Raw genomic sequence first — 23,847 nt, 5'->3', positions numbered from 1 at the left:
CTGACTAACACTTGTAAGGAATGCGAGAGTTTGAATGCAGAAGAATGGAAGACTTTGACTTCTTATTTGAAGAAGTTAGAGAGGGATAGAGTTAGAAGACTGAAAGGTGTGAATTCAAGGCCTATTGAGCCTTTAAATAATAATTCTAACCCTACTTCTGGAGAATCTCCCTATAAATCTCATTCTCAGAGTGTCTTTTCGGATTCGGCATCGGAATCGCCAATCTGAAAGCGACGATTCGAGACATGAAGTCCAAGATGGCGGACTCGAAAGGTAAGGCTAGTTGATAGTGAAAATTTTAGTGAAGTGAGCCCTATCAGTGTTGTGGAGGGGGCGTTTGATCGTCCCTGCGGCGCTCCCAGGCTAGACCTCTTCCAAGCTCACATGCCCAGAGGAGAGGAAGAAAGTCGAAAGCCTTAAGGAGGTCGTGGGGAATCCCCAACGGTCAGACGTCCCTTCAGCTAGCTTTGCTTCATGGCAGCCAGCTCAAGGGCGCTACAGGAAAAGCGTCCTTCGCGAGTGTTTCTCGTCCTCTCCCTCTCCCTCACCTAAACGAGGGTGGAAGGAGTCGACCTTATCGAGACCGCTGAAGCGTCATATGAAGCAAGACATTGATTCTAGCCCGGAGCGCTTCTCGGATGACGCCCCGTCGCTATTAAGAAGGCGAAGGTGGACGTCAACGTCTCCTGACGCTTATGAGGAAGTTACCCCAATCATGCTTCTTCCCCACGAGTGATGACGAAGGGCGTCAGGCGCTAGACGTAGGAGAAGCGTCAAGGAAGATCATTATGGCGGTGCAAGAACAACTATCATCTCTTGTGGGAGTTTTAGCGCCCCGTCGGAAGGACGTGACGCTTCCTATTAAGAGTCCTCGTCCTCTCGCACCTGCGGTCGGAAGACGTCTTTTAGAAGTGAAGCGTCAAATCAAGAGGATCTTAGACGTGACGCTCCGTCCAAGATTGTGACGCCGAGTAGGAAGCCCTTAGAAAGCGAAGCGTCTTCCGGACGCGAAGCGTCTTCTAAACGTCAACAAGAGACGTCATACATGACGCTCGGAGAGCGGGAAGCGTCATACATGACGTCTTCTAAAGCGCGAGAGAAGCCGCAGGTTGTGACGGCTTCCAAGTCGATCAGAATGGGAAAAAGGAAAGACTTTCATTCCCTTAGCCCCTCTCCGATCAGGAGTTTGTCTCCCCCAGAAGAGGCAATTCATTGAAGAGAAGACGAAACTCAGGATTATCACGAGTTCGAACGAAACTCGGAGGATGACGATCTTGGAAGAGAGGGCTTGTCCAACTATAAGGTGTTGACAACCATGCTTCTGGAGGAAATACGGAGACGAGTTGGACTCCGGCTTGCTCCTCCTTCTCCTGCGCTCGCTCTTTTCGAGTGCGAAGGCGAAGAAGACTCGTCTTTCTGAAGATGAAGCCCACCATCTCGATGAAGCGGGCTTTACTTTACACGCCTTAGACGCCTGGATGAAGTCGAAGAAAGACTTAACCAGGACAGTATTTTGCATGCCTCCAGCAAGGTTAGCTGGGAAAAGAGGCATATGGTACAAGACGGGGGAGGATATGGGTATCGCTCTCCCTTCATACTACAGAGGCAGACTTTTCAACGTTAGTTGACGCTTCAAGGCGTCCTAGTCTTAATTCTGCCCGCATAACTTGGAGTATTTCGGAACTGGATCATCTCCTCAAGGACTTTTCCATGTATTGGAAGTATTCAACTTCTTAGATTGGTCCTTGGGGTGATGTCCAAGAAAGCTCACGATTCGCAGGGAATCGAACCTGAAGCCCTGTTATGCATTTTGTCGTGCATCGACAAAGCAGTACAGGTGGATCTTTGGAAGTCTCTGCATTATTTGGAGCAGGTCTTTTGAAGAAAAGGACAGTGTATGGCGCCTTCTTAACAAAGGCAGTCTCGCATGCGCAGAGGGCAGCTCTGCTATATGCTCCTCTTTCGGACTATTTGTTTCCTTCTAGTTAGTGAAGGACGTAGCTCACTCTTTAACAGAGAAGGCGACACAGGATCTTCTGACGCAGTCAGCTAGGAAGAAGAAACCTGCTTTAGTGTCGGACAAGAAAGAACCTAGCACTTCAGGCAGCCCTTTCGAGGTGGTCCGATCTCCAGACCTCCCGCAAGAAGGAAGGCTCCAGAGAGAAGAGGTAGGGTCCGACCTTGCCGTCGTCCCTTTAAAAAGGGCAAATGAAAACATTCTCTCCAAAACACCAGTAGGTGCCAGGCTCCTGGAATTCGTGGAAGCCTGGTACACTGATAGACGCAGACGCGTCTTCACTAAAGATCTTAAGGAAGGGATATCGTTATCCCTTTCCTGAATACTCCGCCCCTAACGTCTATACCAAGGGAACTATCAGCCAAGTACAAGGATCCTGTGCTGAGGGATACTTTCTCTTCGATCAATGGTGGAACAAATGTGGGACAAGAGTGCAGTAGAACTAGTACTGGATCAAAACTCCCCGGGGTTTTTACAATCGCCTTTTTTCTAGTGGCGAAAGCCTCGGGAGGCTGGAGACCAGTACTAGACGTCAGCGCTCTGAACAAATTTGTTCAGAAGGAGAAGTTCTCCATGGAGACTTCTGCTTCAGTCCTAGCGTCATTACGACAAGGAGATGGATGGTGTCTCTAGATCTCTAAGACGCCCTACTTTCACGTCCCGCATCCACCCTTCATCGAAGAAGTACCTCCGTTTCATGACGGGGGGAAGGATCTTTCAGTTCAGAGCCTTGTGTTTCGGCCTGTCCACAGCTCCTCAGGTCTTCACAAGCCTGATGAGGAATGTGGCGAGATTTCTTCATCTCAAAGGAGTGAATGTCTCGATGTACCTAGACGACTGGCTCATCAGGGCCAGATCGGAGAGACAGTGTTTGGAGGACCTAAAGTTAACTCTAGATTTTGACCAAGGCGTTGGGATTGCTTGTGAACCTCGAGAAGTCTCAGATGACCCCAGACAAGACCTAGTCTATCTGGGGATTCGGATGGATTCTCGGGTTTTCGAGTTTTTTGTTCCTTCGCAAGAGAGAACCGAAAAAGGTTTGAGGATAATCTCTCTCTTCTAGAGAAACAGCAAACGTCAGTGGAGGGAATGGTGAGCCTTCTGGGGACGCTTTCCTCGCTGGAACATTCTTCCCTCTCGGAAGACTTCATATCCGTCCACTTCAATTCTTCCTCAAGAAGTCTTGGAGCTGGAAAAAGGACAACTGTCGGACGTTTTCCCCATTCCAGTGGAGGTAAAGGCACACCTACGTGGTGGTTGCTGCCTCTGAGAGAACAAAGGGGTCTCTCTAAGATCAAAGAACCCAGACCTAGTGTTGTTCTCCGACGCGTCGGAGACGGGTTGGGAGCGACATTAGGCTCGGAGGAAGTGTCAGGCACCTGGGAACCAGCACAGTGTCCTGGCACATAAATTGCAAAGAGCTCTTCGCCGTTCACCATGGCTTTGAAGAGCCTAGAACCTCTGGTGAGAGACAATGGTTAGTACAAGTAAACGTGGACAACACCACCGCACTTGCCATACATTCGCGGGAAACAGGGAGGGACTCACTCCTCGTTCCTTTCTTTACGAAACTCACGAGGGACCCTATTACTTTGGACGTTCTCACAGGAACATCTCCCTGCTGACAAGGGTTCGTACAGGGAGTAGGAATGTGGAGGGCGGACAGGCTCAGCAGGAGGAACCAGGTCCTTTCATACAGAATGGACTCTGCACGAGGAAGTATGTCGCGATCTCTGGGTCTCTGTGGGGAACTCCTCACGTGGATCTATTCGCAACATACATTTTCAAAAAGGCTCCCAGTGTTTTGCTCGGTCGTGAGACCCAAGAGCAATTATGGTAGACGCCTTCCTGCTAAACTGGTCTCGAGTGGACGTGTACGCTTTTCCCCATTCAAAATCCTGGGGTTAGTATTGAAAAGTTTGTGGCGTCAAAAGAAGAACGAGGATGACTTTAATAGCCCCCACCTTTTGGCCGGCCCAGGAATTGGTTTCACGGAGGTGGTAGAGTGGATCGTAGACTTCCAAGATCCCTACCAGGAAGGACGGATCTTCTCAAACCAACACACTTCAAGAGGTACCATCAAAAACCTCCCGCTCTCGCTCTGACTGCCTTTCGACTATCGAAAGACTTGTCATAGCGAGAGGCTTTTGTCCTCGCGAAGTGGCAAGCGCGATCGAGAGAGCTCGCAGAACCTCCACTTCGAAAGTATACCAGTCGAAGTGGGGAGGTCTTTAGAAGGTGGTGTAGAGCCAAGAAGTTGTCCTCCTCCTCTACCTCTATAGCGGAAATTGCTGATTTCTTGCTATTCCTGAGAGTAAAATCGCATCTAGCCGTATCCACAATAAAGGGATACAGGAGTATGCTCTCGGCTGTATTCAGGAACAGAGGTTTAGATCTGGCAAATAACAAAGATCTCCACGATCTCATAAGATCTTTTGAGACGTCAAAGTCTAAAGAGCCAGTACCCTCCGAACTGGAATTTGGACGTAGTCCTCAAATATCTGTCTTCGGATAGATTTGAACCTCCTCATCAGGCCTCATTTAGAGACGTAACTAGAAAATGCCTATTTCTTTTATCGTTAGCAACGGCAAAAAGAATTAGTGAGTTACAAGCTCTGCAGGATAAAGTAGGATTCAAGGAAGACTCGGCGATTTGCTCGTTTAAAACTCTGTTTTTAGCGAAAAACGAGAATCCCACGAATCCCTGGCCTAGGTCATTCGAAATCAAAGGAATGTCTAGTCTCGTAGGCAGAGAAGCAGAGAGGTCTCTATGCCCTGTTAGAGCTCTGAAGTTCTATCTTCAGAGGAAACGTCAGTTGGGAGGCTCTAGACAAGGTCTTTGGTGCGCGGTCAAAGACCCCACAAGACTGATGTCAAAGAACGCTCTAGCGTTCTTTGTAAGGAACGTCATTACGGACGCTCACAAGGTCTGTCCGGACGAACAATTACAACTTCTGAGAGTAAAAAGCTCATGAAGTACGAGCGGTTGCGACGTCTCTCTCGTTTTATAAGAATAGTCACTTAAAAACATATTAGATACGACATATTGGAGATGCAACTCGGTATTTGCATCTCATTACTTGAAAGACGTGCGTGTGACGTATGAGAAGTGCTTTTCTCTAGGTCCTATCGTATCGGCAGATACGATTCTGGTACGGGAGCCGACACCAATCCTTAGAATGTATATATGTTCTTCTGTTTGGATATGGTCGAGAATCTCTTCGAACAATGGAGGATTCAGGCTCGCACGGGCGGCCGTCTATGTTGTTCATAAGAGAATTCTCGTCATATCCAATTAGTTGAGTATAATTTTTTTGAAAATTATGTATGTGTGCGTAGTGGTTTTGAGTTACGGTTGTTGTGACGAGTTCGGGGATAACTCGTAACAATCCTTAGTTCTAACACATGGTTAGGATCAGGTGGTCGGGATTGGTTGTGTGCTCATTCAGGTGTATTGTCATATAAGTGGATCAGCACCCATTGACAAAGTCCTTTTAGGCTCTGCTGAGTAAGTGGGTAAGACCCCATCGGCAGACCCACAAGAACTCTGGCCATAGATCACATATCTCGCTAAAGTTTCTTGAGGTGATGCAGACTACTGGCAAACACCCACAAAGTCTACCACCTATCAGGTAGGAACCAAGGTTTTGTATTTTATATACCTACAACATATGTTTGTTTACCTGTCTATTCCATATAGTAGCTGTCTCTTACCCTCACCGAAGGGTGCCAATCAGCTATGTATATATCTGACAGGTAAGTTTGATTGTATGAAAATGATATTGTTATGTTACAATAAAGTTTCATACATACTTACCTGGCAGATATATACAATTAAAGGCCCACCCAGCCTCCCCGCAGGAGACGGTGGAAGAGAGAAAATATGATAGAAAACGGGGATGGTTCCTAGTCCTGCCACCCAGGGCAGGCCGGTAGATCACCTGACCTACCTGTAGCGAGTGGCGCGAAATTTGAATTTCTGTCGGGGACGACGGAGTCTTAGCTATGTATATATCTGCCAGGTAAGTATGTATGAAACTTTATTGTAACATAACAATATCATTTTTAGTTGTATTGTGCATGAAATTGCGCACATTTCCATATATAAAACTTTATGTAACGGCTAATTTTAAAATGGTGCAATTATTACCACAATCGCATGTATGATTTTTTTCGGAAGAGTTACCGCGCGGATGTAAGGAAAAAGTTTTTTCATAAATTCACCATAAATCGAAATATTGTGCTAGAGACTTCCAATTAGTTGCAAAATTAAGGTAAATGATTGAATACTACCAAAATACTGCAAGAGTTTTAGCTTACAATTGCATTTTTCGACCATTTCGGTAGAGTCAAAGTTGACCGAAGGTTGAAATTTTGGCACTTATCGTTATTATATGAAAATATCTCAAAACTGATAAAAGCTACAATCATGAGATAGTTTATTGTTGGATTCTACATAAAAATGCGCACATTTTCATATATAATACTCCATGTAACAGCTAATTTAAAATGGTACAAAAAAAAAAATTATGTCAAAGTGACGAAATAATTTCCTTTCGAGATGTGTCACTATACTTTTTAGTGTGGTACGAAAAGAAATTCGCGCTTGCGCGCCTGCGTTAACAATTGTAAACAAACAACACCTTGATCCGTGAACTCCCAGTATCCCCAAGGCGCGTGATTCAAGAGTTTTTCGGCTGGTAGGCCTAAAAGTATTTTTCCGCAAATTTTTAAAAAAACTTTTGTATGTCGACGTAAAATACGTCCAGTCGGCACACGAGAGACAAAAAATGTCGACGTAAAATACGTCCAGTCGGCAGTAAAGGGTTAATTGATAAAATGTAAAAAGTAAGTTATGAAAATACAAAAACTCATGGGGCATTTTATAAATTTAAAGAAAATAATGTTTAAAATTTAACATCCTTATTTTTATCATTATTTTTTATTGCGCAGATGGAACATGAGTAAATCCTTGTTTTTATCGTTAGTATTTTTGTCATTGTGCAGATGGAAACATGAGTAAATGTAGTTAATGTGCACATGTGTTTGTATTCCATTGCAGAAGCTTATGCCTTTTGGCATATTTATTTTTTCATTTCATTTTCATTCACCATTTAGTTCCAGTGCTTGGCCTGTGGCCTAGACCTGATACTCCATTTCATTTTAATCTTTCAGGCCAGCCCTGTGAAGCTGTTAGACAGCTCAGTGATATTGTTAAACTATTTTATGATGATAATAATAATTTATGTTAGGAAAACTACAAATTACCTTTAAAAAAAATTTTTTCCAGGCCATTCATCAAGGAAATGTCTTCTCTGCTGAGCCTCAAACAGATTTGTAAGTAGTGGCCTGCCAATTTTATGTTTTTCACATTTCTGCAGTACACTTTGTTGCGTATTTTTGTGAAACACATTACGTATTCAGTTTTCTGCGGGGGAACTTTCACTAATTTGTGGATTTTTTTCTATGCACCATATTTATAAAATGATTACTAATTCACTTTTTTTTTTTGTAGAGCAACATAATTTATTCACTATTTGATATTTTACCATATATTGTGACTAAATACTGAATTTTATAATAAAAATTATTTACTGTGTACTTATAATGTAGTGATGTATCTTGGTTCCTACACGTTATACAAGCCATCGGTCCTCTACATAAGGAATTACTTTCAGCGGAGCTGGAAACTCGTTTGTAAGATTCTAATAACAAGGTAGTTAGGCAGTAACTGCTTGTCCAATAGTCTGGAGTCCCGCCCTAGTGGACGTAAACATTCCACTTTGGCCATTGTCGTGTGTGGACACTCTCTCTGCTCACCTCTTTCATAAGATCCTTCCTTGCTTTTGCTTTGAGTGATATAATTGCTGTTTTGTGTGTTTGTAATATTATCCCTTTAACGCCGAAGGGGTATAATAAAAATCGTCTCCCGTATGCCAGGGCAGTCTTGGAGTGAGCGCCGAAGCGGAAAAAATATTTTTTTCAAAAAACCACAGCGCGCTTAGCTTTCAAGATTAAGAGTTCATTTATGGCTCCTTTTTTTGTCATTGCCTGAAGTTTAGTATGCAACCATCAGAAATGAAAAAAATATCTATCATATAGTATTAATAATGCGATATATGATAGTGCGAAAACAAAATTTCATATATAATTGTATTCAAATCGCGCTGTGAGAAAAACGGTTAAAGCTAACAAGTTAATTTTTTTCGTTGTATTGTACACTAAATTGCAATCATTTTGGTATATAACACATTGTAAAACGATCAAAGCAACACAAAGAAATATTATCACAAAATGATGCATGAATTCGTAACGAGCGGACGTAAAAAAGTTTTTTTTTTCAAAAATTCACCATAAATCGAAATTTGTTCCGATACGTAATACAAACCCTCGGTCCTTTAACAATAGGAAGGTAACTAGCGGCAGCTGGGACGGTCGTAAGCTTCGAACAAGGGGAGAACGGTAGTTAACTGCTTGTCCGATCGTGCGCGCGCCGAGAGTGTGAAGAACACTTTTGCTTTCGGCCGCGGGTGTGAAGGACGTGTTCGTCATCGCTCTCTGCCCGCTTCATCGTCGTATGCTTTGTTTATATTGTGTTTTCTACTAATGGTTTGGTTTGACTTGAAAATGAAACTGTAAGTACACTGTTTTCATTTTCATTACTTAATTATGAATCAACATGGAGCTATCGCCGTAGAGACGGTGATTTCCGCTCTTTTCATGAATTGAAGCCTTGAATTATGTCTCGGTGCCGAGGGCGGGCGCACTCGCGCCGAGTCATGTATTTTGGGCGAAAGTGTGTAATTGAAAGATGTAAGTACTCTTTTTCATTATATTTTTGCCCTGTGCGTTCGTTGCCGAGAGCTTGATTGCGCTCGGCAAGAGCCTCTTATTTTGTATGAATAGAATGCAATGAAAGTGGATTCGCAATGCAGTTTTCTTTTCATTTTCATTTTATTATTGTTATGCATCTAATAATTTTGGATCAATTTCCGCTCTTACCCGGAATTAATCCTTACGATTTTATTGCTGTGAAAGTGAAAATAGCAAGTGCAGTAATTCGTTTCATTTTCAATATATATTTATGAATACATCATATTATTAATGGATCAGTTTCCGCTCTTACCGGGAATTGATTTTTCCCTCTTTAAGTTCTATGAAGTGAATCGGCAAGTGCAGTATTCTGTTTTGTTTCAATTTTTCAATTACCTTTTTTCACTGCTGTGCGGGGGTGGGTGAGGGGAAGCGAAGGTCTGCCAGGAAGTCGTCGGAAAGCTCCTCCCCTCAGCTCTCCCGCGACCCCTTCATAATTGGTATCCGATTCTTCGTTCTTCTTTACCGCCCCTGCCCCCCCGCCTCAGCTTCCTCGTCATTTGTTTTTGGGGGTTTTTTGGGGTCCTTTCCTTCCGTTTCGGGGTGGGGGCATGTCCTCCCCCCCCCACCGTGCGTGAGGGAAGGAACCCCTCTTACTAATCTGTCTGTGCTACCAGCATGGTGCTCCACGCCGTGGGAAGACGACCTTGGACGGAAGGTATGGGACCACTGCGGTGCTGGCAGGGCGTGACCCTAGCCATCCACGATCTGCCGTGCATGAGTTCCTAGCGAGGTCTGGGGCTGGGTGACCTTGGATTCCGTGGCCTCCACTAACAACCTTGCACGGGCACCTCTTATGCTGCTTCCCCCTCCCCGCTTGGTTCTACACTCCCCTGTGCTGTGTCGGTCGACGCCGTACGTCTGCCGCAGCTTTTAGGGGCCGGTCCGCCCGCCGTAACGAGGAGGGTGTCCTGCCGGCCGCCGCCCTGTGTTTTCTTCGCTGTTGTCCTGCCCCCAGACTTACGCTGTTTATTCCAGGCAGCTCGCCCCTGGACCGGACCGCCAGCAGTTAACCACGCTGGCTGCCGATGATTTTCTACGAGGCGATGGCTGGGCCTGCCGGTACCTGTCGCTTGTGTGGTTCCCCGCTCAGCTGGCTTGGCTGTTCCCACTTTCTTTGGTTTACCGCTGCCGCTGTTCCTGCCGCTACCCTGCGCTGGTTGCTGTTTCCTGGTCTCTCCTGGTTATCCTGCGCCTGTTCCCATGCTGGTCCCTTGACCCATTGGTGTGTCTTTCCCCAGTCCCAGGTCCTTCCGGGGACAGGTGCAGGTCGGGCCGTGTTGCTTCGGCAATAGGTGCCCGACTACCTGGCCCGGCCTGGATGGAGGACCTGACGACTGTCCTGGCCGTGAGCTGGAACGAAAGAAGAGGAAGGTGTCATCTTCGTCTGTTGCTGGGGGGGCCTCTTCCCCTTCCAGACTTCTAAGGCCCATAAGGCCGAAAGAAGAGAAGGCTGGCCTCCCCCCCCTAAGAAGTCTCCTTCGGGCAACCTTCTAAGGGCCCCGTCCCCACCTCGGGTGGGGAACGGGGGGTCCTTCTGCTGGTCCGTCCTGCTCCTTCGGGTAGCGGGGCCCGTTCTCCCCTTCCCGTAAGGAAAGGAGATAGAGGGGAACCAGGGAGGAAGGTAATTTCGGTTTAGCTCTGGGGTACTGCCTCCCCCGCCTGGTAGCTAGCGGCGATGCCGCTACGCCAGGTTCCTCCAGGCTTCGGGTGTGCTCTCGTTCTCTGGGAGATCCGAGTGTACGCTCTCCCCTCGGGAAGACCGTGCAGCCAAAGTTTAGTTCGGCGCCAGAGTTCCGCTTTCGGCGCCAAGACCACCGGCAGCTTAGCAGAAGGCTTGGCTGAGAAACCGCTCAGGTGACTCATCGCCCAGGGCCAGTCGGCCGCTCTCGGGCAGCGACCATCTGGTAACCCGGGTTTTTGTTGGTTATTCCCCCTAAGAAGACCTCCTTCGGGAAACTTCGAAGGGCTCGTCACATTCCGGGGGTCGGTGGGGACGGGGGGTTCTTCTGCTGGTCCTCCTTGATTCCTTTCAGGGAACTGGGGCCCCCCCCCCCCCCCCCCGTTCTCCCACTTCTGAGAAAAGAAGAAGACGGGGAACCGGGGGAACAAGGGTGGTGCTGGCTACCGCTGGTACAACCCTCGCCTGGTCTTGGCAGACTCTGCTGCTAAGACCAGGGTACCGGGCTCTGGTTTTCTCTGTCCGCGCGAAGAATTTCCGAGTGTAACGATCTCCTTCTCGGGTGACCAGTGCAGCCAAAGTTCAAGAACGCCTGACGTTGTCGCTCAGCGTCATGACCGAAGGCACGGGAGCCAGAAAGACTCGTCGGAGAGCCGCCTCCAGGCTGACTCTCGACCAGGCCAGCGGCCGCTCGTCCGCAGCGACCCAGCCGGGTACCTCGGTGGAATCGGGTGGACGGTGACGGTCTCTGACCGGCCACGGGTTGAGGCTGGGAATAGGTGCCCCAGGGTCCCCGTCGAACCGACCGGTACCAGCCTCGGCTCCTCGGTACCGATCCGGTTTTTTTTGAAGTCACCCTTTTTGCCGCGATGGACGCTACCCCAACGGGTCTCACGGCGAAAGCGATCTCTGCAGGTCCACCTGACCGCCCGCTCCCACATGGGACCAGGGCGGCGATACGGTGTTAACCAGCAGCAGCTCGTCTGACGCACGGGGACCGGGGCGTCGACGTGCTCAGTTCGAGACCGCAGATCGATCCCCCACCAGCGGTTGGTTGGTGATCGGCCTGCAGCCCCCCACCACGTTCCGCTGGAGTCCTGCCAAGCGAGCGGGGGGGGAGAGGGAGCGTCAGGTCTGTCCCTCTTTCCTCCAACTACCGTTCAACTTCCTCGGGCTACACCGGGAAGAGCGGCGGTAGCTTAGGATGGATTCGTGAGATCGGTGCGCCTCTTCACGATGCCCGTTCACGTACGCCGCCAACGTGCCGCGGTGTATGGTCTTCGGACCGAACCAAGGACGGTCCCGCTCAAGTGATTGGAAGGCGGACCGTCCAGGGGGAGATGGGGGTGGGGTAGCGTCAGTTTCTGTTCTCCTTACCGTACCTTCAAACTTCCATCGGCTATACGCCAGGAAGAGCTAGGTATATAGGAGTGGATCGTGAGAGATTGCGCCGCTCACGATTCCCGTCATCGACGCCGCCAGTGCCAGGTTGGCGTCTTAGACCAACCAGGGACTACGCGCAAGTGATGGCGGCAACCTCGTCAGGCGGGCTCTGTTGCTGGTCCTTTTCTTGTAAGGAAGGGAGGTCCTGGGAGCTGCTCTTGTTGGAGGTGGGACTGGACGGTGTCCTATACTACCTCAAGACGCTGTAACTTCCGAGATTTCATAGTAACTTTCACCCCAGGTTTCTTGCAAATCTGATTTTCGTCCAGGCCAACGAACCGTCCGTGGGGAAGGATCGCCCGCTCCCGACCCAGCAGAGCCCATGTCTCTGCTCGAGTCGTTTGGGCCCTGAAGATGGGAACCCAAAAACCCGACCGGTGGGTATGCCGCGATCCAGGAGCTTACCCGATTTGTGTTTGAACCAAGAGTCATCTCGTTCCTCCGGACAAAAGACGCTCTCTCAGTTCTGGCCGGATTCGATCAAGGCTGACTTCCACCTCCTCTACTGCGACAGCGGCGTTTTGTCTACGTGTCCTTCGGACACCCGGGTATTTAAATACTCCTTCGGTCCCTCCTGATGTTAGGTTTTCGACCTCGACGAGGAACTGGAATGAGTCGGATGGACCGGTATCGGCTACTCTCCTGGTCAGGGTTGGTCGATCACAGCCCCTACCCAGACGACGTTCACAGTGGCGGCAGACCCATTACCTACAGTGAGAAGTTCGTAACCCTCCCTCGGGAAAAACGTTTTCCTCCTGGACGAATACGTTTTCCCAGGACGTTGTCAAGAGGCCATCGCCGCAAGGCGATGGCTTCTCCATGCTCTTCTTCCAAACTGCTAGTTCCCCACTGGGTAAGGCGAGCGAGTAATCCAAAATTTCCTCCCCCGCCATTCCCGCCCATTCCCCTCCTTCTCTTAACGGCTACGAGGGAAAGGGGAAGGATCCATACCAGAGATTTCCCCTTCTGTCTGGATCCCACGTTGGGGGACTTGCGCTAAACCTAGGGGGGAGGGACCTTCGGGTCCTTACCTGAACGTAAGTCCCCTCCGGTCGTTGAAGGAGGGATTCCCTTGCCCCATTTCTCGCTTTCTACGGGAATCGAGAGGACCAACCAAGCCCGATTACCGTTTTTGAGACGAAATTCGGTGGGGTTTGGGTTTCGCTGACTGCATTTAGAATTCTACGGAACTTTCTAGCGCATTCAGAGTGTTTTTAGGTTTGTTTCTTACGTCTCCAAACACGTTAGGCGAGAGACCAAACGGTCCAAACGTGAGCGAGACGAGAATCCCCGATTATATGTTACCACGGATAATCGGGAACCATCAGCCTATGCTCGAATTCCTGGAATTTTCTAGCATTAGGTAAAGAAGGACTGCTGCTGAAAGAAGGGACTATCTCACAGTAGGGCTACCAACCTGGAATAGAGAAGAACGGACCGGGTGAATATCCAGTTTGGCTAGGAAAAACTATCGTCTCGTATTCTGTTCACCATTGAAGCTTTGACTTATCGAGGAAGACTTCTCCTTCCCACTATCTGCTTTAATGAAAGAAACGAAAGGTGGTCGCTCTCCAATACCTTTATTTTGTTTTCTTGAAGAAAGAATTTAAGGATGGATGCTTCTGTTGTTCAGAATCCTGACAAATATACTACGTATATTAACCCTCGCGACAATGATTCTGCTAAGCAGTTGAATGGTACGGCGGGGGGTGGTAGGCGCATTCCTTTGGTATTCTAACGGATTGCGACTTAGACGAAAAGTATTCTTTAATGAACTGCAACCCGGGTTGCCTGCAACCTCCCCAGGGAGTTTTCCAGTTTCAATTTTATATACTTATTGGTGGTTGGTCACAAAACAACCCACCATTTTAGCTTTTTATATTTACCGAAATTTCGTTTCGCTTAAATATAATTGCTCGAGCAAATCTTTTTTATGCTCGGTGGTTGGTTCTAGCCGCAACGCATTCCCTTCGGGTGGAAAAGGATTACTTGGCAAAACCTCGCGGAATGACTAGTCAGCCGACAAGCTACTGCGTATTGAATTGCCCGAGGCATTTCAGTTATACATCTGCCGCTTTGGAGATAGAACCGGTTGTTTTATGTTCTTTCTCACCTGCTTTGGTCGATTGAATAAAAAACCGCCTATCTCTGACCCAACAATCACCCGGACTTAAGTCTCTGATTCAACGGGGATTCTCGCATACATGGAATGGACCATCTACTTGCTGAGAAAAACGCTAGTATTCATTCGTCTTCGGTAATTGCGAATTTTAAATTTAAAAAGAGATATTCTATTATTCGACTCTCATCTTCCTTTTGTTTACCGCCACGGGTAATCAGAATTCTGTAATAGTCTCCTTGCTGCATCGTCAATCCGCGATAATTGCGAATGATTTTTTGCGGAATTCTGAGTTTTGTCCTCAAAATATCTTGTAATTCGGTAGGTGTACAATTGTTCATATGTTCCCCCTCCCCGGATTAGCAGATGTATTGAAAGACATCGCCTACTCCCACACCTGCCAGCTCTACTTCCAAACGTTTCCCAGCCCAATGATAAGCAGTTTTCTTGTCCAAGCGGCTCTCCCCTCTGTGTTTTCATTTAACTGAAGAAACGCCCGCCGCTTTCATCGGCACAACGGACAGCAATGAAATAGGCGGTTAGCGTTTTCAGTCATTTGGTAAGCAACATGGTTTTTTAGAATCTTGAGATTCCATTCTCTCGGATTCAGCTGGAAGACGTAGGTTGCCATTCATTGCCTACCTTCGTCTTCAAGCGTCACATAGGTGTTTGTTTCTCCATTAACCCTTAAACGCCGGCCGGCGTAAATAAAAAACGGTAAATGAAAAAAAACTGAATCCCCCCCCCCCGTATGCCGGGGAGGGGTTTTGTGAAAGAGTCGAGCGCGTAAGCGGAAAAAATATTTTTTTGTTTTTTTCAAAAAATCACAGCGCGCTTTAGTTTTCAAGATTAAGAAAGTTCATTTTTGGTTGGCTCCTTTTTTTCTCATTGCTTGAAAGTTTAGTATGCAACCATCAGAAATGAAAAAACTATTATCATTCTATCATATATCAAATAAATGCTCTATATGATTAGCGCAAAAAAACGAAATGTTTCATTATAATTAATTGTATTCAAATCGCGCTGTGCGCCAAACGGAGTTAGAGGTAACAAGTTGCGTTTTTTTTTGTTTTCGTTGTAATGTGCAACTAATTGCGATCATTTTTGTTGATATATAACATCTTTGTAAAACAATAAAAGCAACACAGAGAAAAATATTATCACCAAAAATGATGCATGATTCCGTTAAGCGCGCGGTATTGTAAAAAAATAATTTTTTGTTTTTAATAAATTCCCCTCCATAAATCTAAATCTTGTTATAGAGACTTGCAATTTGTTTCAAAATGAAGGAAAATGATTGAATATTACGATACTGTAAGAGTTTTAGCTTACAAATGCAGTTTTTACCATTTCGAACGAGTTAAAGTTGACCGAATGTCGAATTTTTTGTTTTAAAAGTTTTTTTTATATGCAAATATAAAAAAAATAAAAAAGATGAAATGCTACAACCTTCCAATAATTTGTTTTTGTTATATTGTGCATGTTTTTGCGCACATTTTCATATATAAAACTTTAAAAAAAGCGTAATATGAAAAGGCTCAAATATTAGGAAAATGTGACCTACGCGTTTCTGAGATTTTCGGCCGAGAATAGGCGCGCGGACGGAATAAAAAATTTTTTAAAAATTGTTTTTTTTTTCAAATATTCACCATAAATCGAGATATTGTTCTAGAGACTTGCAATATGTTTTAAAACAAAGATAAATGATTGTATATTACTAGACTGTAAGATTTTTATGTTATAAATGCGTTTTTTTTTGACCTTTTCGGTTGAGTCAAGTTGACCGATCGTAGTTTTTTTCGTACTTATCGTACTTTTATTTATGCATGCAAATATTCAAAATGATAAAGTCTACAACCTTCCAATAATTTTTGTTTATATTGTGCATGTTTTTTGCGCACATTTTTCATATATAAAACTATAAAAAAAGCGTAATATGAAAAAGGCAAACAAATATTAGGAGAATGTGACCTACGCGTTTCCGAGATTTTCGGCCGAGAATCGGCGCGCGACGGAATAAAAATGTTTTTTTCAAATATTCACATATTCGAGATATTGTTCTAGAGACTTGCAATATGTTTTAAAATGAAGATAAATGATTGAATATTACTAGACTGTAAGATTTTTTATGTTATAAATGCGTTTTTTGACCCTTTTGTTTTCGGTTGAGTCAAAGTTGACCGATCGTAGTTTTTTTTCGTACTTATCGTACTTTATATGCAAATATTTCAAAATGATAAATGCTACAACCTTCCAATAATTTTTGTTATAGTGTGCATGTTTTTGCGCACATTTCCCGCCCATATATAAACCTTTAAAAAAGCGTAATATGAAAAGGCTCAAATATTAGGAGAATGTGACCTACGCGTTTCCGAGATTTTCGGCCGTAAAATCGTCGCGCGGAGGGGAAAAAAATATTTTTTTCAAAAATTCACATTCACCAGAAATCGAGATATGTTCTAGAGACTTGCAATATGTTTTAAAATGAAGATAAATGATTGAATATTACTAGACTGTAGATTTTTATGTTATAAATGCGTTTTTTTTGTGACCTTTTCGGTTTTGAGTCAAAGTTGACCGATCGTAGTTTTTTTTTTTTTGTTTTCGTACTTATCGTACTTTATATATGCAAATATTTCGAAAATGATAAATGCTACAACCTTCCAATAATTTTTGTTGGTTTATATTGTGCATGTTTTTTTGCGCACATTTCCATATATAAAACCTTTAAAAAAAAGCGTAATATGAAAAGGCCTCAAACTATTAGGAGAATGTGACCTACGCGTTTTTCCGAGGGATTTTCGGCCGAAAATCGTCGCTTTCGGAGGGGGAAAAAAAAAATATTTTTTTGTTTTTTTTTCCAAAAAAATTTCGCCAGAAATCGAGATATTGTTCTAGAGACTTGCAATATTGTTTTATGAAGATAAATGATTGAATATTACTAGACTGTAAGATTTTTTTGTGTTTATATATGCGTTTATGACCTTTTCGGTTGAGTCAAAGTGACCGGATCGTAGTTTTTTTCGTACTTATCGTACTTTATATGCAAATATGTTCAAAAAATAATAAATTGCTACAACCTTCCAATATTTTTGTTATATTGTGCATGTTTTTGCGCACATTTCATATATAAACCTTTAAAAAAAAGCGTAATATGAAAAGGCTCAAATATAGGAGAATGTGACCCTACGCGTTTTCGAGGATTTTCGGCCGAAAATCGTCTTTGCGCCGGACGGAGGGGAAAAAAAAATATCAAAAATTCACCAGAAATCGCGATATTGTTCTAGAGGACTTGCAATATGTTTAAAATGAAAGATAAATGATTGAAAAATATTCTAGACTGTAGATTTTTTATGTTATAAATGCGTTTTTTTTGACCTTTTCGGTTGAGTCAAAGTTGACCGAGATCGTTAGTTTTTTTTCGTACTTATCGTAACTTTATATGCAAATATTTCAAAAATGATAAATGCTACAACCTTCCAATATTTTTGTTATATTGTGCATGTTTTTGCGCACATTTCCATATATAAAACTATAAAATAAGCGTAATATGAAAAGGTTAACAAATATTAGGAGAATGTGACCTACGCTTTTGTTTCCGAGATTTTCGGGGTCCGAGAATCGGCCGCGACGGACGGAAAAAAAATAAAAATATTTTTTTTCAAATATTTCACCATAAATCGAGATATGTTCTAGAGACTTGCAATTTGTTTTAAAGTGAAGGTAAATGATTGAATATTACTAGACTGTAAGTAATTTGCTTACCCCCAAAAAAAAAAAATTTATAAAAAAAAAAATATATATATATATATATATATATATATATATATATATATATATATATATATATATATATATATATATATATATATATCTATATATATATATATATATATATATATCTATATATATATATCTATATATAAATATATATATATATATATATATATATATATATATATATATATATATATATATATATATATATATATATATATATATATATATATATATATATATATATATATATATATATATATATATATATATATATATCTATATATAAATATATATATATATATATATATATATATATATATATATATATATATATAGATATATATATATATATATATATATATATATATATATATATATATATATATATATATATATATATATATATATATATAATTTTTTTTATACGTAAATATATATTACATTCTTCGATTCTGGTACCAATACATAAATAAAAGGAATGCAGGTGACTTCTCTGTTTCGCATACAATGAAATGTCTTATTATTATTTTATCATGCACACATTCAGATATATAAAAAAATTGTAATAAATATAAAACTAAATATAAAATAAATGCAGATACTCACTCGTAATCCTGACTCTTCGTTCTATTCTTGTTTTCTCCTCCTCCATTGAAGAGTCTTGCATTTTTTTCCACTCGACATGACGAGGTACAGGTGGAGGGGGGAGGGAGACGCGCGCCCTTACTGCTGATTGGACCCGGCGGCCCCGTGCGCCCTCGCTGTCGGTTTAAGGGGGTCGCGCTCTCCAATGACCTAGACCCTGAGGTAGATACTTTCGGTCACACTCCCCTATCCTGCAAAGAGCAACTTTGCAGAGACGACAGAAGAACGGGTGTCTCTCCTTCTGCCATTCATATGGCACACCCGGCACCGTTTCTGCCTTCGCCCTTCTAAGGCCTCCAGTATGTGTTCCCCTGGCTGCAGCCGACACGCAGGGTCCACTACCGACTAGAAGCGTGATGGCGGGGTGGCCGGCAGCAGAGGGGCGTCGTCAGCAGGGGCGTCGTCAGCAGGGGCGCGGACAGGGGCGGGGGTGTCGTCAGCAGGGGCGGCGACAGCAGGGGCGTCGTCAGCAGGGGCGGCGGCAGCAGGGGCGGCGGCAGCAGGGGTGGCGGCACAGCAGGGCGTCGTCAGCAGGGCGGGGCGTCGTCAGCAGGGGGCGTCGTCAGCAGGGACGGCGGCAGCAGGGGCGGCGGCAGGTCGAGCGAAGTTGGCCCTCCTATCTGCCCTTTTCCTCTATGGGGAGGGGCAGATCTGCAGCTCGGGGCAGGGGGGTCAGTTATGGAAGGCCACTCATCGGGATCGAAGTTGATGAGGGCATTCCCGGCTACCTCTAGGAACTGTGCGTGGGTCAACCTCGGAAGATTGTCACCGCGGTGGGGACCCACAGTACAGTATGTATGGCATTTTAGGTAGGGCCAACTGAAGGATGTATTGAGGAGCTTCTGTGTCCACCTTCTGGTTCTCCTGGGCGAAGGGATAGTACTGGATGAGCTGATCAAGAGATCAACTCCTCCCATGTGCCTGTTGTAGTGCCCAATGACAGTATGGTTTTTTTTTTTTCGAGCTCGGTCACGAAACTCATCAAAGCACACTCGGCCCTGTCGACGTGTCTTCTTCCGCTGTACGATCTCTTCTTGGATGGGTCATGACTCGTCGTAATCATGGGGACGAGTCGGACACCCTCCAACAGATGACGAAGGACAGCGCCCTTCCGCCGCCACTCTGTCTCTCCTCTTGCCAGGTGTTGCGGATGGACTAGCGAACCTCTTGAGGACATTCGGGGCGGGGCCCCACGCACCAACCGAAGGGTACCACTGACGTGAACACCTGCTTCATACAGTTCCTGGGCCAGGGATACCGAGTTATAATAATTATCCATAAACAGGTGATATCCCTGGTTACGGAAACGTCCCACAAGGTTGAATACAGTGTCACGCAGCGTGGGAGAATACCCGGTATACACTGAAAAGTCCACAACGTATCCAGTGTTGGCCTCGGTAATGAGAAAGATTTCACACCATATTTCTTTGGCTTCTTGGGGTTATACACTTTTATACTAAGACGTCCTTTGTAAGGCATCATCCCCTCATCCAAAGACAGGTTCTTTCCAGGAATCACGAGATTACTACACCGCTCACGGATATAATTCCAACACTGTACGCACTAAAATGAGGCGATCACTGTTATTCCGGGGTATGGCCCTTCGGTTGAAGGCGTTGAAGTACCTGTCCATCGCCAGGAAATTATCACGGGACATAACGCCAGGCACATTCGGCATATATCAAAAAATAACTTCTCTTCCAATATTGCCTGACGTCGATAGCAGGTGTCAAACCAAAATAAATGTGGAGCCCCAAAAAATGTGCCATGTCAATGAGGTTGCAACCCCGCCAGTAATACGACAAGGTCGTCTTCAGCTCATATCGGCAGTACCGAGCGTAGTCCCCGTCTCGTCTAGGTACAGGTATTCCAGCAATTCCCGCGTCAGGAAAAGCTGGATGAATCCCAAAACAGTCAGGGGTACTGGTACGGTCATCCCACGGGTTGCCGTGAAGGGGTGCATGTTAGGAGGGGTGGGGGTCCTCCGTCACCCCTCGTCACTCTCCGACGACCGACCTTCAACTTGGCTGGCGCGACGAGCCGACCTTCTACGTGCCCACGTGCGCGCGCACGCACACGGGTGCGGGCACGATGCACACTACCCCCCCCCCGTTGGCCCATCACCCTCACTTAGGCCCTCACTCTCTGTATCGTCCTCTGCGATAAAACTTGAGCCCGTATCCCCACCCTCCCCCTCCCCCTCCCCCTCAGATTCCCCCTCGTATGCACTGAATTCGAGCTCACTTTCGGGATGTGAGCCTCGAACGGACATTGGGGGCAAATATTCATCCTCACTTTCATCGGGACTGATGTCCTCATCACTCGATGACCATCCGCCATCAAAATGAGACTTGCGACATGTTCCCGATCAAGCTCCCGAAAGATATTCGTCTATGTCCCTTGGTTGGAGGCCTCCCAAATGCTACGAATGCCCCTAAGGACGCCCCACATGCTTTCTAGGGTAACCAAAGGCAAACGATGTGTTCCCGAAACACTTTCAGCCACACGTGGCCGCACAGAACGGCCTTGAAGGCGCGGGGTCATGCTGGGTGCTTGGCCCCTCGCCAGCATCCATGTCCAAAACTCGCCTTCACGATCCCTTCCGACGGGTTAAAACGCGCCAAAACTTTGACCGGTTCACACGTCGTTGGAGACATATCTAGGAATGGTTCTTTGTAGCAATACAAATGCTCAAAGTCTCGCACAAGTCCAGAAAAACACGCTTTTCACGAAAGATCGCTCTCGGATGGTGCGCTACTGATGCTGGCTGGAGCGAGAAGAAGAAGGGATATCGCGCATGCGCACCTGGGTCACGCTTCAAAACAAAACAAGGCCTTGATCCGTGGACTCCCAGCATCCCCCAAGGCGCGTGATTTCAAAAGTTTTAGGCTGGTAGGCCTATAAGTATTTTTCCGCGAATTTAAAAAAAATTTTAAAAAAAACTTTTGTATGTCGACGTAAAATACGTCCAGTCTGGCACCCGACAGACAATTTATCTCGACGTAAAATACGTCCAGTCGGCGTTTAAGGGTTAAGCTGAGATTCAACGTCTATGAGATTTTCTTGCCATCAGGACCTCGGTCTTTTGAAGGCAATTGACTTCGCCTTTTGAGCTTATGCATTAAGAGAATCATCGCCGCGCCGTCCGGCATCGTGACTAACAAATATTTTATTTGTTTGGTCTCTCAGCATAACTCTTTAAAGGGCGAAGGTCACGTGGGACTTACCCGGATGCTTGGACAACTTGCCTCTACTGATTCCGAACCAGTCAGTCGGCAGCTGTCAGAGCGTCCGAGTCAGTTACGAACTATGCTGTGGACTTAGTTCGGTTGTTCCAGAGCAATCATTACTTCGTCTTAATAGCTTGTCAGTATGAGTACTGTACATAACCAAAGTCGAGAAGATAGGTCATACGACTATTCCCTTCTTTTCGTCTTAGGTAACTGCATGACTTCTCTTGAGAAGTCAAGCACAAAGGGATGGGGAATTGTGACGCTCGATTTCGTACCGATCTTCGTAGCGAAGACTCAGAAAAACCCTTCGGTACTGACGATTGGTTCGAGTCCTTCACAATACCCTCCCTAATGGACGTCACCGCCTCCGATACGAAGGCTATGCTGCTTTGTCCTGTGAAGGTGCGACGGAGCTGTCTGAAGAAACTCGACACCCAGGATGAGTGTGGACGCCTCTTCATCTCTCTCGCGTTCCGCAAGAACTTCTCCGTGGCGCAGGTAATGAAGGCAGGCGCCTGGTCCAACCGGGCCGCATGCACCTCCTTCTACTTTCAGGATATTGCCCACAGTTCCTTGGATCTTTTTCTTGGGAACCGTGGTGGTTTGCTCACACGTTGGTGTAGTTAACCCAGACCCTCGCAGGCTGAACAGCATCGAGTCCTGGTGTGACCGTAAGAATGGATGAGGAATGAGAGTGTGACTGGCTCCTCTTCCCATCTTTTTCTTCCCTCTACCTTTGGGTAGAGGGACACGGTCGTCACCCTGCTGGGTAAGGACGAGATGCAGGTGAGCTACTCAATAGAGCACCATCCTATCCCTTTCAGTAGGGATAGGAGTAAATATCCACCACTTCCTCCAACAAGGGGGAGGAAGTGGATGCCAAATTGAGACAAACCCATCATTTTATGATTGTCTCTTGCAAACAGGAACAAGTTCTTGCTTGCTGGTACGAAGAGATACGCTTGCCTCTCTCTTAGTACTTGGCCCAGAGGTCTGACCATTGATCCTGCGGTGCACACCCCGATCAATCGGACAGAGGTTTGGATCCCTCCCTTGCTCTTACGACCAGGGGAGGCACTCCAGGTTGGACGAACACCAGTCTGTTCACCAAAAAGACTCAGATTCCTCCCACCAAGAAGTGAGTCTTCCTATTGTTAAAGGACCGAGGGTTTTGTATTACGTTATCGGAACAAATGACAAATTTGTCGAAAATTGCATTTTTCCTAACTATACAAAACCTGAGGTCCTTTACATATAGTCCCACCTCATGCCACCCCTCACTCTGCAACTTTTTGCATGGGCCTAAAGCAAAAGTGATTCTTCACCTCTCGGGCGCGCGCACGATCGGACAAGCAGTTAACTACCGTTCTCCCCTGTGTTCGAAGCTTACGACCGTCCCAGCTGCCGCTAGTTACCTTCCTATTGTTTAAAGGACCTCAGGTTTGTATAGTTAGGAAAAATGCAATTTTCGACAAATTGTCATATTGTTCTAGTAAAGATATAGATAACATAAGAAAGGAAAAGTGTAGAGAATCCAGATTCAATGAGGTATGATCTAAGAAATAGAAAGAGAGAAAAATTGTTTGGTGTTGCTACCGAAGCAAATGTAGAACAAGAAAAGGAAAGAATAGACAGACTAGAAAACTGGGCAGCCATGAGGGGTACAGTGATAAATAAGGGATTTTGACGAAGGAAAAATCTATTTCTGAGCAAAGGACCTGTGTTGCCCTGTGAAATACATTCCTTTAGCACTTATTTCTAAGGTAAAATATTGCTATAATAACCAGAGGGGGGGGGGGGGGGGGGAGTAAGGGTGGGATTTCACTGGGCGACACAGGTCCTTTGCCAGAAATAGATTTTTCCTTCGTCAAAAATCCTTTCCTGGGCTCAGCCTGTGTCGCTCCGTGAAATAGTACCAGAGAATAACGCCCCCAAAGCTGGGGAGTGGGTTTCAGTTACATAAAATAACTACAACAGGATAATCAAAAACAATTAAGGTTAGTTGCTATAATCTAAATTAAGTTGCAAACAGGTAACATGATGGCAATACAATCTT

At 45.3% G+C, this 23,847-nt stretch overlaps 1 protein-coding gene across 2 annotated transcripts in view; it reads left to right on the top strand.

Annotated features, from left to right (window-relative positions):
* Positions 1 to 23,847, top strand: part of LOC135205593 (uncharacterized) — a 514,233-nt gene that overhangs the window by 122,365 nt on the left and 368,021 nt on the right. For both annotated transcript variants that reach the window (XM_064236362.1, XM_064236363.1), the window contains exon 3: positions 7,308 to 7,354. In XM_064236362.1, the coding sequence (XP_064092432.1) occupies positions 7,308 to 7,354 (47 nt within the window). The remainder of the gene's footprint in view (positions 1 to 7,307; positions 7,355 to 23,847) is intronic.

This window comes from Macrobrachium nipponense, chromosome 24, assembly GCF_015104395.2.
Source record: "Macrobrachium nipponense isolate FS-2020 chromosome 24, ASM1510439v2, whole genome shotgun sequence".
Classification (NCBI taxonomy): Eukaryota; Metazoa; Arthropoda; class Malacostraca; order Decapoda; family Palaemonidae; genus Macrobrachium; species Macrobrachium nipponense.
The sequence above is the reverse complement of the archived record's forward strand: the minus strand, read 5'-3'. Positions and strand labels throughout refer to the sequence as shown.